This window comes from Pleurodeles waltl, chromosome 5 (assembly GCF_031143425.1).
Source record: "Pleurodeles waltl isolate 20211129_DDA chromosome 5, aPleWal1.hap1.20221129, whole genome shotgun sequence".
In the NCBI taxonomy this organism is placed as follows: domain Eukaryota; kingdom Metazoa; phylum Chordata; class Amphibia; order Caudata; family Salamandridae; genus Pleurodeles; species Pleurodeles waltl.
In genome coordinates this window covers 1,632,077,962-1,632,095,903 of record NC_090444.1, presented here as the reverse complement: position 1 = coordinate 1,632,095,903, position 17,942 = coordinate 1,632,077,962, and the positions used below count along the sequence as shown (strand labels likewise).

The following is a 17,942-nucleotide window of genomic DNA, read 5'->3' as shown; positions in this document are numbered from 1 at the left end:
TGCTTGATGCAACAATGCCAACACCCTCAACAAAGCCACCAACATAAACAGAAGTCTGTTCAAGTCAGTCACCCCTGCATCAACCTGCTTGCTGGACCCAGCTATTCCTCACTTCAAAGAAAACTGTAATGACATCAATCGCTTATTCAGTGAAAATGCAGAAGATTCAGCAGCAAATCAACCACACCAAGGATGCTTCACCTCTTACATCCATCCCTTCCCATAAAATGACATCAGTGGCCAGCCTTTAAAGCTGTTCCACTTCCAGATCTCACTGACACACTCAGCCCCCACTTATGAGGATAATATCTTACCCTCGCCCTTCATCAAAGCTCTCTCTGGGATGTTCTCTTACCCCTTTTATCATTGTCAGTGGCTCCCTTACTCAAGGCATCTTCCCAGAAGATCTCCCGACAAGCCATATCTTCTGACTTCTAGAGAAACCTACACTAGGCCCTGATGACCTCAGCAGCTACCAGCCTATCACTCATCTACCATTCCTCTGCATTAGCAGGTGAAAAATCAGTCTATCTTCAACCCCATGATCACATTACTGTTAACCAGCTCATGCAATTCATGCATGAGTCTGGCTTTAGATCACAGTGTTGCATTGAGACCACTACATGCACATCATAGGTGATGCTTTCTTAACCACAGATGGAGATGACCTCTGCCTTCTGATAGTGTTCAGCCTCTCAGCTGCCTTCAACAGTTGACCATCCCACACTCCTATACACCCTGCAGTTTCAAATGGGATTCACTAGCAATGTCCTTCACTGGTTCTCCTGCTAGCTTTCCAACCGAGACTAGTTTGTTCAAATGGGCACCTCCACATCACAAAAGATCTCTATCACCTATGGAGTACCCCAGGGTTTCACACTGTCTCTTGTCATCTTCAGCCATTATATGGAGCCGCTTGGTTCTCTACTCACAGAGAACAGCACCAAGATTCTTCTACTGTATATGCCAATGAGGCACAGCTGTATTTGAAAGTCTCCTCTTCTTGAGACATCCAGGTCCTCAAACATTGCTAGCCCATTATCCAAAGGTTAATGTCCAACATTTAACTGGGGGTCAACCCAGCCAAGACAGAATGTCTGCTATTTGCCAAGAACAACAAATAAGGTATAGTGCAAAACTGGCTCAATGGTATGGACTTTGACAGCTTTGAATGCCAACTTTCACCGAATGGCACGTCACTTCGATTCGGACACCAACCTAACTCTCAAGGAACACATTGCCACAAAAATGATGACGACCTTGTCTAAAGTAATTCAGACCCTTTCTTCCAGAAAGCAAGGGCCAGATGTAGCAAGCCGTTTGCATGTTGCAATCTGCAAAAATCGCAGTTTGCGCCATGCAAACGGCCTCCCGCGATGCACATTCACAAATTGCGAGTCGGTACCAACTCGCAATTTGTGAAAGCGACTCGCAAATAGGAAGGGGTGTCCCCTTCCTATTTGCGACTCGCATTGCAATTCAGAATTGCTTTGTGACCGCGAATGCGGTCGCAAAGCAACTCGCAGTTACCACCAGTGTCACACTGGTGGGAACTGATTCGCAAAAGGGAAGGGGTCCCCATGGGACCCCTTCCCCTTTGTGAATGTCGACAAAAATATTTTTTCAGAGCAGGCAGTGGTCCTATGGACCACTGCCTACTCAGAAAAAAGCGAAACCAAATGGTTTCGGTATTTTTTCATTTTGCAACTCGTTTTCCTTTAAGGAAAACGGGCTGCAAAATGAAAAAAAAAAACTGCTTTATTTAAAAAGCAGACACAGACATGGAGGTCTGCTGACTTCCGCAGGCCACCATCCCTGTGAGTGCAGGGACTCGCTATGGGGTCGCAAAATGTGACCCACCTCATGAATATTGATGAGTTGGGTCTTTGCGACCCCATAGCGACTCGCAGAAGGTGTCTCAGACACCATTCTGCATATGCTTTTGCGATTCTGAAATTGCGAGTCGCACCGACTCGCAATTTCAGAATCACAAAAGCATATCTTGCTACAACTGGCCCCAACTTCGAAAATAGTGTCAATGCCCTCGTTCCCCTACATCTGGATGTGGTAATGTCTTGCACCGTGGTCTCCCAGAGTGCACACAGACATCACTTAGTGGCATCCTACAGGCTGCAGTATGCTCATCTGAGGCCTGAAGAAATATGATAACGTCATCCCCATCCTGATGGAACTCTATTAGCTCCCATTGCTGGCCTGCACCATCTTCAAAACTAGCTGCATCATTTACAAAATCTGAGCCATTTTTGATGATCGTCATCCAAAGCCAGGGCACCATCAGATTGAAGAATAAAAAGTGTAAAAAAGAAAAAAATAATTCAAGGCTTTTACTTCGACAGACTCAGGATGTGGAACAACATCTGTGTATCCCTCAGGGCTGGGCTAACATTGTTCCAATTTAGGAAAGAGTTGAAGACTCACCTCTTTAAAGAACACTACATCACAGTGCATTAACCATCCACATTCCAGCTTCCTCTTCTGTTCCTCATCAACTATATACTAGTCTTTGACCATGTACAGCGCTCTGCTGCAATTTGGCAGAGTTTGTGCTATAGAAATACCACATGCATACATAAATACATACACGTGTTGATCCATGTTTCAAAGGTGCTTACATTATTATTAAGTAAGTAGAGGAGTGTAGTACTGCTGTTTTTTTACAGACACACCACCACCATCTATATTATAAACTAATAAGGGTGTGTGGGGCCCTACCTTCTGTGAATGGAAGCTCTCAAACTCTGTTGTGTTGAGCATAATTGAGGGCCACTTGGACATGTATTTGAAATTTGATAGGACTTTCCACTTCACTACATGTTCCTTCAGGTCCATTTATTTTGATAGTTCTTCAGAAAATGAAGATGCACTGGGCATGTCTAATCCTTGTTCCTCTGGACTGAGGAAGAAGGGCTTGTACTCAGAGTTGTTGGCATTTAGACTTTGCCCTCCAATTTCATTGTTACTCAAAGAAGAGCTACTGTTTGTAGTATTCAGGACATATCTTGCAACTGTAAACTCATATCCTCTTATTTTCATGGTTGGAGATTGAGAGGAGGATTTTCAATTTGCTTGATTATCCTTTGGAGTCACAGATTTCGTTCTTGCTCTGATATGGCCATAAATCAAGTCATTATATATGATTTGCAGGCCCTTTTATGTGGAATCCGATTCATCTGTGCAGGTCGACCAACTTAGGTCAAAATTGTTAAATATGTTGAGGTTTGCTCCATATGTGGCTATGCAAGGCCTTGCGTTGAGCACAGTGAAAGTTGTGACATGCTCTGTTAGCATTCTTGTGCTTAGCACACCACCCCTCTCTGTTCAAGACACTTATCATAATTAGTCTTAATAAAGGACTGAATAAGCTTGCTCCTCCTTCTTTTGTGTTGCCTTGATTGAACTTCAAGCTCATATTAGTGTTACTAATGGCAGCCCTGTTTTAGCCAATACACTTGTGTTCACTGAGGCTGGTGGCCTTGAAGGCAGTGTTTTTGATTGCCATCACATGTGATTGGACAGTTAATACACTTCAGCATGGTCATTTGCTTCCTTGTACACAATGTTCTTTCTGGACAAACTGGTTCTGAGAAGTTTTCACTGTGCGCAAAGTATCTCTCGTCTGGTAATTAGTGATTGGTTTAGTTTGTGGTACTAAGCAGAAAAGGGGATTCCACAAACATTCAGTTATAGATGGATTGTTCTTAGGATACAATGTGCTATGCTCTTTCAAAGAAAACCTCATGTGGACGTCAGAGCCTATTCAACTGCAGTAAAACAGCCTCTTTTGTGTTATCCAGGGAGGTTCCAGTGGCTGCTATTTGTCTAGTTAGATGTCTGGACTTGGATTACTTTCCAGTGGGTAATTCTACCTTCAGATTCGTCACTTTTTGAGTCTTCTCCAGGCACAAGACTGGATTCAGAAAGTTTAAATTGCTTCCCTGTACTTGTAGGTGGCACCTTGGCTCCAATTCAACTCTGGCGCCATCTAGATATTACAACATGGAGCCTTATAAGGCACCACCCTAATACACTGATGTTAGTTCCTTATAATCCATGCCTTCAACTCAAATCTGGAGTTGCTAGCCTTGAAACATTTAGTACCAACATTTGTTTTTACATTGTTTTGTAACAGAATGTCTTCTCTGAAAGTTAAAGGGGTTAAGCCATGTCGATCCTGTCACAAACAGATGCCACTCTCAGACCTACCTGTGGTGCTTGGCTCTAAAGTAAGACTCCCGATTGTGCAACAAGTGTGGCCTTGTAAACAGTAGGGCATGCCTGGACCATATTAACATCATATAAATCTTTACGGGCTCAGGACTATCTAGCAGTACCCTTCACTCAGACAATGAAACATCAATTTATGCTTTGCATTTTGGTATGATGGAAACCAAAGATATGGTCCCTTCATGAAGACAGCAAGCACACTCACATTCTTATCACCTTTGTGGGTACAAACAAGAGACACTGGTCCATGTTTTTTGTGTGTGCTTGGCATTGTCAGAATATAGGAGAAAGTACTTGAAAAACATGCTTAGGTCACTGAACATACGCTCATGTAGGCCAGCTGTTATTAGTTGGTTAAGTGGTAGTTCAATCCTGTTTTATTGTTGGGGGGACTAAATTCATGGTACAGGCCCATAAAGAATTGGAGAAAACAGCTAAGTAGGTAGTACATGGATTACAATTGAATGACATAATTGCTGTAAAGATACACGGGCCCAAGCTGATGAGTATTTAAATAGTAATCCTTAGCATATTGGGTGGACAGAGAAAACAGCGTCAATTTCTAGACTTGAAGTGCTAGCGTGCACAATGGGGGGAGACTTAGACCATTTAGATTGACTAATCTGTTTAAATTATGTTTTATTTGTCCTTTTGAACTTGATTGTGTTTTTACTTTAGTAACTAGGATGCACTGTAACTTTTTCAGGGATGCAAGGGAATGCTTGAACTTAAGACCTCAAATGCATGATCAGTCCTTCTAAGAAAAGGCTAAATCAATTGAGTAGGTAGTATTTAGCCAACAACTGAATGATACAGTTGGTGTGAAGATCTACGGGTCCATTTGAGTTAATGAGTACTCAAATGGTAAACCTTAGTATATTGGGTGTATGGAGAAAACAAGGCTAATCTTTAGTATTGAAGGGCTAGCACGTACTAAGGGGAGAGTCTTAGGTCGTGTAGATTGTCAAATTAGTTTATGCACTGTCACTTTATTTAGGCATGTAAGCGTTTTAAGCCAGTATTTTAAGAAAGGCCTTAATAATATGACAAATCAAACCTTTTTATGTGTATTTAAATTTTAACTTAAGAGCATGTTTGAGTGAATATAAGGCACAAATATGTGATTAGCATTGGTTTTAATTAGATTTGCTAATAAAAAAATAAAAGAACACAGTAGCCAAGCACTTCATGGCATGTGCCACATCAAGGTCCTGGACCAGCTCCCACTTGTCTTTGACCAGAAAATCCTCAATGCTGCCCGCTAACAAGGACAAGTCCTTTGGGAAAACTATAAGAAACACCACAAGACAGACTCTTCAGCTTTAGGTTGTTGCTTCCACTCAAGGGATAGATCTTCCAGTCAGTGGGTTCCTTCGCTGACTCAAGCCTCAACGTTACCCATGTACCAGGTTTTGATGGAGATATGGCGGGTGTTAGTATTTTTTTTTAAAAAAACAATTCTGTTACTCAAGAATATTTTATGGTTTGAAGCACAAAGCAAGAGTTAATTTGCATCTGTATGCCAAGACAATGATACTTAACTTGGGGAGTCCTTAAAGGCAGCATTCAAATTTCCCCAGGAAGAGCTTGAAACCTGTGGTAGTGGATGGCATTGGACCACCATACTGGCAGTGGCTATGGTGGTTACTAATTCCTCCTCCTTCGGATGCAGGGACATCTTAAGGATTTGGGGGGGCCTAAGCCAAACGTATTTTGGGAGGCCCTATTGGAAACAGCTTTGAATTTATGATCTAGTTTCAGCTCTTTCATGTCCTCTTTGGTCAGTTCACTGATAGTACACAGGCACACTTGTCCTAATTCTAAAAATGTTTACATCTAATATTCAGGGATAGTGGCATGCGTTTTAAATGTTGTAACACAGCAGCAGCTCAAATAATCTCTGTGACACACCCTCTTACTTCTCATATGTGAGATCATGTTTTGATCTAAAAGAAACTATTTTATGGATGTTGTACGAAAAATAAACACAATATGTCTTTGCAAGATGTCTGTAATAGATTCTCACACATCACCCACATTAAAAATAACTGAAAAGAAATGGCATTTAAAACAATCTGTTTAAGAATTAAAGGTGATCAGGACAAGACTCTCTGCAGAACAGAGCTGACTCTATCAGGGGGCTCCTGAAGGTTCTGGGCCCTGGCCCAAAGCCCACTTTGCCCATGCCTTAAAACGTCTCTGTTGGGATGGGGTGATAATTTTGATGTTTTGGAGCGCAGAGGCCTTTTGTCTACTTTGGAGCAGAAATCACACATCAACCTGCTTGAGCTTTGGGTGATCCACCTGATCCTCAAGGCATTCCTACCTGTCAACTTTTGTTGGTCAGTTCAGGTCCTGGCAAAACAGTGCAACTGCTATGTGGGCTCAGGCTCATGGTAAGTGGCTGGTTGTTAACCACTGGGCAGGCTCTCTGAACATTGGTCCTGTTTCATCTCTTGGTGTGCTAAGGTGGAGGTTGACCCAGTCAATGTGTGCTTATCTAATCTTTTGCACATTGCACATTGCACTTTCCTTGGCCAAGCAAGGCTTTGCTGGGCGCACGGTTAAGGGTCATTTGTTTCCCTTTTCGGCTTTCCTTTGTTTGACAGATCAGCCATCATTGCTCAAGTCTTCTATTGTTATCCGTTTTCTGAAGGTCATGCATGAGTGGGACTTAATCTGTTGATCTCATTCCTAGTGAGCATGCCCCTCACAGCCCTGTGTGGCTGCTTTCATTGAAAACTATGTTATTGATTCCCATTACCACTGCTCATTAGTGCGACACAGGCTTTGTCTTTCTACCTTGTTTGACCTCATTGTTCTGGACAATCGTTTCCTTTGGGCTGAGGCTTCCTTCCTACTGAAGGTGGTTACCCTATTTTATGTGGGTCAGAGCATCACTCTACCGACATTCTACCTGCATCTAGACTGCACCTGGATTCTCACAGGACCCTCAGTTTTTGCAGTCGCCAGACATGTGAGTACAGATCCATGATCACTTTTTTAATGGCAGTGCTGGCTCCAAGAAAGGCAAGGACAATCAGACGAAAATTATTCCCCACAAGATCATGCTGTGCATCAAAGTATGCTTTGCTCTTTCCAAGATGGAGCCTCCTGAGGGAGTCGGGACCATTCCACTAGGGCGAAGACCATTTTTACTGCTTTTTCCAAGGGTGTTCCTGTCCTGAATATCTACCATACTGCAACGTGGATTTTGGTCCACACCTCTATCATGCATTATTGCTTTGACTCTGAAATACACAGCAATAGCCTTTTTGTGAGATCTGTGTGGGAGGACTTCCTGGTTTGACCATCTTCTCAGGCCATCCATCTGCAGGATACTTCTTTGCTGTTGATTGATAGGATGCTATTGCTTACCTTAGATAATGATCTTTCTGGTGGTTCCTTCAGCTATCTGATCCCGCCCACCTCCCTGTCCTGATGAGTGGCTATGCTATTTGCAATAAAGTCACAAGTTTGCTCTGTACAATTAAGGTCAATTTGTTCACTGTCGTCTCCACGTCTGAGTATATGGAAGAAAGATTGGAGCATTGATGTCAGTGCATCCAGGTGGTGCCTTATACTGCACTATAATGTCATATCTGAGTGGCGCCAGAATGGAGTTTGAGCCAAGGCCAGTTATCACCACAGTAGAGCTATTTCAAATTTTCAGATCCAGTCTGGTGTCTGGAGGCGATCAAGAGGTAGCGTATCTGAAAGCAGAGTGTCCACCAGTGCAAGAAATTGGAATATTAGTTGAGAACCCGCCTCAAAAAATTATCCCAGTCCTTGTAAACAACTAAAAGCACTAAATAAGCCTGTGCTTAACCTACTGGTAGCTTGGCACAAAGCAGTCAGACTTAACTTAGAGGCAATGTCTAAAGTATTTGTGCAGCACTCAAACAGTAATGAAGTGAAAACACAAAACAAGAAAAATCCCAAACTAATGTAGAAAAATAGAGAATATTTTAATTAATAAATTGGCACCAAAACCACAAAATCAAGCCATCAGCCCAGAGGTATGAATTTTTTAAGTTTGAATAAATAATAGTGCTAAAAATCACAAAGCGCCAACCACAGTAATCTAGTCACATTAGACCGGGGCAAAATCAAACTTTAAGGCTGATCACAGTGAAGCACTGGTCAGAGACACGGGACAGGCCCTTCCCAGTGGGAAGTTTACCTGCTGCCATAGAAATTTTTATGGAGGAGAAATTTTGTCAACAATGGTGGCAAGGCAAACTGCAAGTTGGATCCAAAGTGGGGCTTGATGACAGCAGACTGCTGAAGAGCGGGGTCCGTATGTGGCCATTTACGAAGGTGGTAAAACTCAGAGCAAGCAAAGTCCGTGCCCAGGAAAGCCTCAATGTCAATCAGATGCTGCTCAGCCCCAATGAAGCCATGAATGTTTGGACTTAGAAACTTTTATGTAAATGGATCTCCTTCAGTGAGGCAAGCCAGCAAGTTGTGGCTGGCTGATGATTCAGTGGATGCAAATTTCAGGGCAACTCCAGACTCCCTTAGTTTCCCAGACAGAAAGTTGGCACAAATTTGTTAAGCCCCACTTCTTGCAGTGTAGACACATGTGGAGTATACTGTAACACAAGCCAAGGGTCCAGGACTTGGGGAACACCACTTGGGAGTTACAATTCACTTCGGCATAGGCCAGCAGTAGGGTACAGGGCAGGTTCAGTTGGAACTGGTCAGCTCTGCAGTTGCAAGGAGAGAGGCCTCTGAAAGTTTGTTGTGTCCCGGTAGCTCAAACAGGAGGTCAATCAAAATGACCCTTCTAGTCTGGTCCTGGGTTCAAGGCAAGCAGGTCCAGTCTTCCTTCAGTGTCTTCAGACAGCAGAGCAGCCCTTCTCCTATTTCACAGGTCCAGGATTGTTCTGAGGAGAGGTCTTTGGGGTCAGCTTTAATGGCCAGTGCCAGCTTGTGGGTGGAGGACAAGCCTTTCTCCACACCCTAAACCAGTTCTGATCAGTTCCTCCCCTCCTGTTGGCTTTGTAGCCAGCCTGACTGAAGAGAAAAAAGGGAGGCCAAACTAGGTATGAGCCTAATCTGCCAGTGACAAGGCAGGCATCATTTGAAGCTCAGAAAGGGGTTGGGCACAGGCCTCTGAGCTTCCTGTCAAGAGAGAAGTCCCCTCTCCACACCCGAGCCCTGTGTCCACTGTCTGGAAGCAATACACACTTCACAACAGGCGATAGCAGGACACTGGTAGGAAAGCCTTTTGGTTTTAAGCAGGAAAATGATAACTTTCTAAAAGTTTCATTCCTGAGATAGTAACATAATATCTGACTTGATCACTAAGTTGGATTTTAAATTACTAATCAGTCATTGACCCATTTTTCTAGCTATTTTCAAACTGAATTTAGCACCTATTAAATGTAATAGTGTAAACCAATGTTAACCTATGAGAGACCCAGCCTTGCTCCAGTGAAAAACGACTGCCGAGGTTTTTCACGGCCACTATCCTACTTCTAAATATCATGCACCCAACTGTGAGTTTTTAAAGCCTACCTTAGGGGTGGTGACTTACAAGTATTTAAAAGGAAGGTTTATTCCTATCCAAAGGTTTTTTTTTTTTTTGCCAATTCGAAATGGCAATTTAAAACTGGACACCCAAGCTGCAGTAGCAGGCCTAGAGGCATGCATTACAGTGCTTCTGGGGTGGGTGGCAAAATAAATGCTGCAGCCCACCAGTAGCATTCAGTTTTCAGGTCCTGGGTACAGTTGGTACCAGATAGTGTGGAATTACAAGCAAATTAAATGTACCAATCGAATGAATCCCATTTTTAACAGGTTTGAAAGTGAGGGCACAAACACTTCACCCCTGGTTAGTAGGGGTAAAGTGCATAGCGTTCATTGGTCAACAAAAACGGGTTCAGCAACAGAAGACGAAAAACCAGGGGAATACCACATAAAAGATGGTCATTTCCAGCAACCAATATGAGTGTTACCAAACGAAAATTACTTCATCTAGACTCACAGGAGTGATGCTCACTTTGCCATATGTGTGTGTTATGATTTCTTGGTCTAATTTAGTTCTGTTCAGTCGTATCTCCTGTTAGATGTTGCGAGGGGACCCATTCAAACATGAAGAATCTGCAGAAACAAGTACCTTTCTGATTTATGTTCCATCTACCTGAGAGTACTGAAATCTCATGTACTGTCTGTTGTGCAGGGTGGATGTGGGTTAGACTTTCCTTTTACCTGATAAGATTGCATTTATGTCTTGAATGGTAGCTAGAGGTCTTGCTTTTTCGATGTCCTTCCTTTTTTCCATTCTACCTATGACTGGCACAGAAACAAATGTTTTTTTACTTATATGGCTCCGAGCCCTCATATCTGGCAGAAGAGCACAGCCACGGCCGAATTCACTCTGGCATCCGGCAGTGATGCTGAGGACTTTCTACTATTTAAAGGTTTCCTGATCCTGTTCTGAGGCCTCGTGATTATTCAGAGATGAAAATATGTGCAAAAATAGTGATTCTGCCAGAAAGATCCTTACTGAAAATAAATAACTTACTCATTCCACTATGATTTTTTAATGTTCACCTGCTCATGTAGGACTGGGCATATTTATTTATATCAAGTTTAAAACCCAGATGTGTTCCTGGATTAAAAAATGGCTATCATGATTGAGCACACCACTGCTATTTTTGAATGGGTTTATGGAGCTCCTAAGACTGTGGTATGCTTCAAAGTTCCTAGTTTAATGCTGCTGTTTTTCCCCTTTGTAGTCTTCATGCACTGCCTCTTCCTCTCTGATTCTCCTCTGTTTATAGATTGAATGGGAAGCCAAGTGTATGTGCCTGTCTGAGGGAAAAAAGTACTGTGAATGCCAGAGGAGTATGGAGGAAGGACCTTTCTTACTAATTGTCCTTTGATCACGAATTGTAGCAGTACACCAAAGCACTGTCCAAGATTAAGCCCTAACTGTTCGAATTTGCTACTCCACTGAATGCCATAACCTTAAAAGTCAACTTGCAGTGGTAGCTATTTCCTCCCTGTGCACGGAAATAGTTGAAACAGGAATTGCCCAATTGTCTTTGAGTCACACACTACCTGAAAACTGGCCGGATATTGAATTAACCACACTTGACGTCAAAAAGATCAACAGATTCCATCCAAATCCTCATCCTCCCATCCCCAAAGTCCCCTAGAGTTATCCCACTCATTCACACATCCCCATCCTCCCATTCCTCCCCTCATAAAGACACATTACCATGCACGCGTCGTCGTGATCATACCCCCATTGTCCAATTCACACACCCTCACGCACCTTCCACCTAACCTGCGACAGAAATACGCCCATCACCACTCATCTGTCCTCACCAGCAACACACATCCACGCACAGACATCCCCATTATCCATCCAGAATCCCACTAACCCATACATAGACAAACATGCAGACACACACATCTCCACACTTCCATCCACAGTTCCATCCACACACCCTTCCAGTCCATTCATCATCACACCCACACACACCACTGTCCTTTCATATGCTCCCATTCATTCATTCATTTCTTCAAACACATCCCCACCTATACGTCCAATCTCCGCATGCATACATAGATAACTAGTGATTGATGTGTCAAAAACCTAAATGCGGGAGCCCAAAGTGCTGGAGTGTTAGCACACCGCTCCTCTGCTGTGCCTGTTGTGTGTATAGAACACTCCTGACCACGTGGTCCCTGTCCTCTGCATCCAACTGAAGATTGAGAAAACCCTTTCACTGCACAGAAGCCAACAGGGTCGGATTCTCGGTGCTTATTTTAATTTTCCATCGAGAGGGATTCCTGTGCTCTCTGTCATAAGCCTCTCTAATCTCGTTGTCTCCGCTGTTCTGACACTTTGAGCACCCTGTTGGAATAATTTTCTAAAAATGCCTAATTTGCCTGTTAGGAAATCCTTGGAGGGCCTCACGCCGCTGAAGAGAGATACAACGCGGAGTTCTTCAAGACTTTCCGAAACCAGAATATTGTCTTGTCAGCAAGAACCTACGCTCGGGTACTGTATGTTTTTATTCTTCTTGGTTTCGTGCGTTTGGGAATGTTTGAAAGCTTTTCGGTGTACACCTTTAGCCATCAAAGCGCTCCCAGAGGAAGGCAGGTTGTACAGTGTTTTCTAAAGTGCTGCGAGATGCGCGGTTTCTGGGATTTGCCACTGAAAGGTCAAGATCTGATGAAGAGAGTTTAGGCGGGAGAGGGTTGAAATGTCAAGATGGATTTTCCTCTAGCATCATGGGAGACAACATTGTGTGAAACAAATTAGTACATCAAATACCACTGTTAATACAGAAAATGCTAGTGTTGAAACAGCAAATACTAGTGTTAATGCATCAAATGTTAGTGTTAATGCATCAAATGTTAGTGTTAATGCATCAAATACTAGTGTTAATGCATCAAATACTAGTGTTAATGCATCAAATACTAGTGTTAACGCAGCAAATACTAGTTTTAATACAGCAAATGTTAGTGTTAATGCATCAAATACTAGTGTTAATGCATCAAATACTAGTGTTAATGCATCAAATACTAGTGTTAACGCAGCAAATACTAGTGTTAATACATCAAATGTTAGTGTTAATGCATCAAATACTAGTGTTAATACATCAAATGTTAGTGTTAATGCATCCAATACTAGTTTTAATACAGCAAATATTAGTGTTAATGCATCAAATACTAGCGTTAATACCTCTAATACTAGTGTTAATACATCAAATGCTAGGATAAGGGCAGTGCTTGAAATGGAAAAATTAAAGTGCAGGTACTCTGTGCCAGAGTACAGGCTTGTTTCCGAGAAGGAAATGCCGGTACTCTCCAATTAAAAGTATTACGTTTTTCTTGAGAAGTGCCGGTACTTTCCCTCTCAAAATAAAAAAAGGCCGGTACTCATACCGGACAGTACCGGCCCATCTAAAGCACTGGTAAACATACAAAGCAGTGTTCAAGACGGATTTCCAATGCCAATGTGCCTGGCTTGTGCCTTAAAATGCAAGCCAGACCTATCTGCTTTGTCAGTCCGTCTGTTTTTGCACCGTTAGCAAGCAGTTTTCGTGCTCTGCAGTCAGCTCTTACCTGATGTAGTCTGCAGTATCTTATACAGTTACTTCAGTTACTTCAGGTACCTTAGGCCGATGAAGAGCAAAGACTGGGAATGTGATTGACAAGGTGTGTAGGGCTTCCTATTAAAGCCAACTAGCAAAATCTTATGAGAACACCAACGAGACAATCTTACAATCCACGGTATGCCATGGAATTGATGGACAGCCCAGTCAAGCAATAGCAAACATATGAAAGCCAATAGCTTAAGGACGCTGACCAAAACCCCACGTGTGTGTGTGTGTGTGTCTGTGTGTGTGTGTGTGTGTGTGTGTGTGTGTGTGTGTGTGCATATATATATATATATATATATATATATCATGACATAATGTCACCTAAACGTCTAGAATTGTGAGAGCTAAAAAGCCTACACTGCTTTGATACATATTATACGCTTTTTTTTCATTAAAGGATAATATTGTGGGGTTTCTGTGTGCAAAAGAGGACTGTGGTGAAGATAGGGAACTATTAAATTCCTTCAAATTACATTGTGCACATTTCTTCAACTGTCTGGGGCAAGCCACTCCACTACTCCCCACAGAAGTTCTAGCTTCTTTGCTCTGAAGACTAAGGAATGGTGCAACTTTTTAAAAGACAGTGAGAAAAGTTACAGCTGTACGAGCCCATATGTTTCTTAGTTGCTCAGTTTATGTACAGCTTAATTAAGTTATCTGAAAGTGCTGAGTGGGTGGGGTGTTTTTGGGTTGGAACACATGGTAATATTATCACACACTGTGCTCATTTCACATATTTGCAAGACACAGTAACTGACGGAGGTGGAGATTTGAACCTGTGTACCTAAAGGCAAAAAGCTTGTGTTAATTTATGTTAGGTCACAGTGTTGTGACAACACAGGTTTTCTTTTATTGTATTTATATAGCGCGGCCACAACCAAATACGAGATTTGGTACTGGGAACAGATACAATGGCTATTCTGGGAGGCTGGCAGGGGAGTTGGAGCGTCTGATACAGAAGTATCAGTACCGATAGTACTGCATAGTTCGGATGTACAGGTCTTTATGAAGAGGGACAGGTTTCTGAATTCAGCCCTTAACTCACAGCCAGTGGAGTGAAATCAGTCTATAGGATATGTGATCGGACTTTCTTAGGTAATGGATCAGCTTTTCAGCATACTTTGACCTGTGTTGAGCTTGGGAATCAGTTTGTGAGGCCTAAATAGATTGATGTACAATATTCTATGTGAGATAGGACAAGAGTAATTTGGTGATGTATCATCAGCACTGGCAAAGCCCCTTTAATGGAAACAACGGTGGTAAAACACATTTTGGTAACATTGTTGAACTGCAGGACGAAAGAGAACTTTTGAGTAAAAAATGATGAACAGATATCGGACTAAACTTTTAGGAGGTGGGTATGCCTGTCAAGTTTCATCTTGGACTTTAAAAGTGTTGGGGCCTGATGCAAAATAAATTAGCAAGTAATGGACACAATGTGGTGATATGGAATATAAATGCTTGGGCTGGTCAGAACAGGGCTATCACAGGTTGCACAGATTAAAGCGTTAGGCACTAGAGCTGGTTCAGGCAACACACAACTATGTTTCAGGAAACCACATTTTACAGGGTAAGTTCTCAAGTAGCCAAGTCATCCCTCAGATTCCACAGTGTTTTTTGGTATCACAATCTTTTAGGTTAAACAGATCTTGCAACCCTTCAGTTTACAGTGTAGCGCTTTTTTTAAAGCTTTCTAATACACACGTTTCCAACCTACAGCCCAGTGCACTGGTGGTCAGACATTCAGCAACCACTACCTTCTGAGAAAACCAACCTCACTCCTCCACAACCATATCACGAATATCTCTGATACTAGAAAAGAAAGTTGACATGATGAAAGAAGACATATCCAAATTGATCATAGCAACAACATTTACTGTGAGGTTAAGTCAACCCTACAAGAGTCTGAATTAGACTGAGAGAATCTATTAGGCAGCTGGGAGATACGACTTGCTTTGCTGGGGGCAGATTAGCTCACAGAATCAGTCGCTAGAAATCTTAGGACCAGGCTCCAGCCAAGTCAAATGCAGAAAAGTCTTCCAAAATGTGTCAATTCTTCCATCACAAAGTCCTCCCAGATCTCATCATGCCAATTATTAACAAGTATAGTTTTTTATTAATATTTTTTATTTAGTTTGCTCACGGCAGCACATCCAATGTACAATAAAGTCCCCATGTGCCATGTTGGAACATATGCCAGGTTTTGCTGAACAGGGATGTGAAGTTGAGTTATATTGTCTCAGGAGTTGAACATGTCAGTTGGACGCCCAGATATGTAAAAGAGGTTGAAGTCCTCCTGGGGGCGAAGAAAAACTGTAATTTCAGCACTTGATCAAGTGGGACAGCTAGATTCAACGCTTAGGGGGTTATTCTAACTTTGGAGGAGTGTTAATCCGTCCCAAAAGTGACGGTAAAGTGACGGATATACCACCAGCCGTATTACGAGTTCCATAGGATATAATGGACTCGTAATACGGCTGGTGGTAAATCCGTCACTTTTCCGTCACTTTTGGGACGGATTAACACCTCCTCCAAAGTTAGAATAACCCCCTTAGATTTTTTAAAAGATTACCCTGAGGCAGTTTGAGGTTCTAGCACTGCAGTTAAAGAAGGCAATGAGTGCAGGAGGTCTGCAGGAGATACCAAATTGTCATCAACATTCCTTGTGAGCTTAAAGTTGTCCTGGTCCACTTGGATGCCTCATATGTCATTGTTGTGTCACTCTCTCTCTATCTGCAAGTAGTTCTGTCATTACTGCAAAGAAGAGAGCCTCCAAAGCAAGTTTGTTTCACACCTTTTCCAAATGGGATTGGTGAGAGTTTGTACCGCTGACAGTAATGCTTGTTGTTGGTGTTTGGTAGCTGGCCACAAGCAAAATGACGAGTTGCGGCCCAGGTTTTCTGTACTCAGTGCTTGATCCAGAAAGGACCAGTTGATGTGGTTAAGTGCTTTTGTGTGTCAGGCATCTTGTTGAGTGTAGGCAAGATTATCAAACGGGTGGAAGACCTTTCTAATAGGGATTTCTAGCTGCAGATTTCTGACCTTTTGAATATTCCCCAGGCGTCAGACTCAGTCGTCCATAGTACCTCTGTGCGCTGGAAGGGGGCACCATGTGGCTGCTTACTGACAGCGTTCTGAAGTGCAGGGCTTATATATGCACCACTTCGGCATGCTGATGTCAGTTTCTTTCTTTTCTGTGCCTCCAGACACGGATATGGAGCGTGTCTCGTCTGAGACCTCTTTTTCATGATTTTGCCTCGAAAAACTATCCAGTATGCAAGGGATGTCATTCTCTAAGACAGCATGTTTTAAACCGTGTAAAGAGTGTTGCAAGCAGATGCCTGTGACAGATCCCCACCAGATTTGCCTGTGGTGTCTGGGGTTGCGGCAACGACTCCAAGACCTGTGGAGACTGCACGTCGTTGAACCTGAAGGCCATCAGAGAATGCACAACAAAACTTATTTCAACAAGCACAAGAAGACGCAGCATTAAGAACACTCAAAGTCCTGCTCCAAGGCTTGATCCTGATCGTGTTACGGCCGGAGGTCGGACTTCGTTGCTCTTCAAGTCCTCCGTTAAGCACAAAAAACAAAAGTTGAAGCAGAGTTACTACTCCTTTGTTCCATTCCCACTCTTCTGATGAAGCATGTGGGCAGCACCAACCATCTTGTTCCCATTCTTAAAATCTGCCAAATTGGCAGCCAGTTCCACAGCTGGTTCTGGCACAATCCAGGTTTCCAGGGCCTTCAGCTATGCTGCACCAAATCGAAGAGTTTCAAGCAGCTATCATCTGGTGCGCATTCGGGCCACTCAGAGCTAAGAGGCCTTCCACCTAGACTCCCACCGGGGGGTTCTCCCACTGTGCCAGCTGGACCCTCTGTGCCCCTTCTGCCCTTGGCTTCAGTTCCGACACTGCCCCTAGCGCCCAAAAATATGCTAGGCCCATATATGTCAATGCCTACCTCGCCACCACAGTAGTCCTCTCTGACCCCGAGTCAATGACAGTCTGAGTCTGACAAGGCACCTGTTTCTGCACTCACATTACCTCAAGTCAGGCAGCATCCTTTGTATTCCCTTTTTGGGACCGACTCTGATAACAACTATGACCCGGGTGATCAGTTCAGTCAGCCCTACAAGCAGGACAGTTGGTTTAAGGACTTTCAGGAGGCTACTGGGCTAAATACCTCACCAGAGACAGCCTTTTTCTCCCCCCCCCAAACCTGCCTTCTGCACTATTGTTATGCATATGGAGCATGATGATGTCCTTGTCCTCTTTTTTACCTCCCAACCATGGATGTTGTGCAAGCACCCTGTGCTAGCACTTCCCGGAAAGAGTCAGTGGGTCAAAGCCCTTCCTGATTGATATTTCTCCCTGCAGATGTCTCACATGATTAATCTGCCCTCTTCTCGCACTAGATCTGGAAACATCTCCTGCCCTGGTAGATATCATCAATGCCAGTAGGTCCCCGGATGTGACATCACAAAACCCAGAATAGTATATAACGCCATTCTAGCACTCAGAACTCAATTCCTTTTTTCATGTTTTTTGACAGAGATTTGGAGTAGTT

The 17,942-nt window shown here is 43.1% G+C and overlaps 1 protein-coding gene across 2 annotated transcripts in view; it reads left to right on the top strand.

Annotated features, from left to right (window-relative positions):
- NBAS (NBAS subunit of NRZ tethering complex) overlaps positions 1-17,942 on the top strand; it is a 1,762,396-nt gene that overhangs the window by 498,361 nt on the left and 1,246,093 nt on the right. For both annotated transcript variants that reach the window (XM_069235962.1, XM_069235961.1), the window contains exon 20: positions 12,161-12,265. In XM_069235962.1, the coding sequence (XP_069092063.1) occupies positions 12,161-12,265 (105 nt within the window). The remainder of the gene's footprint in view (positions 1-12,160; positions 12,266-17,942) is intronic.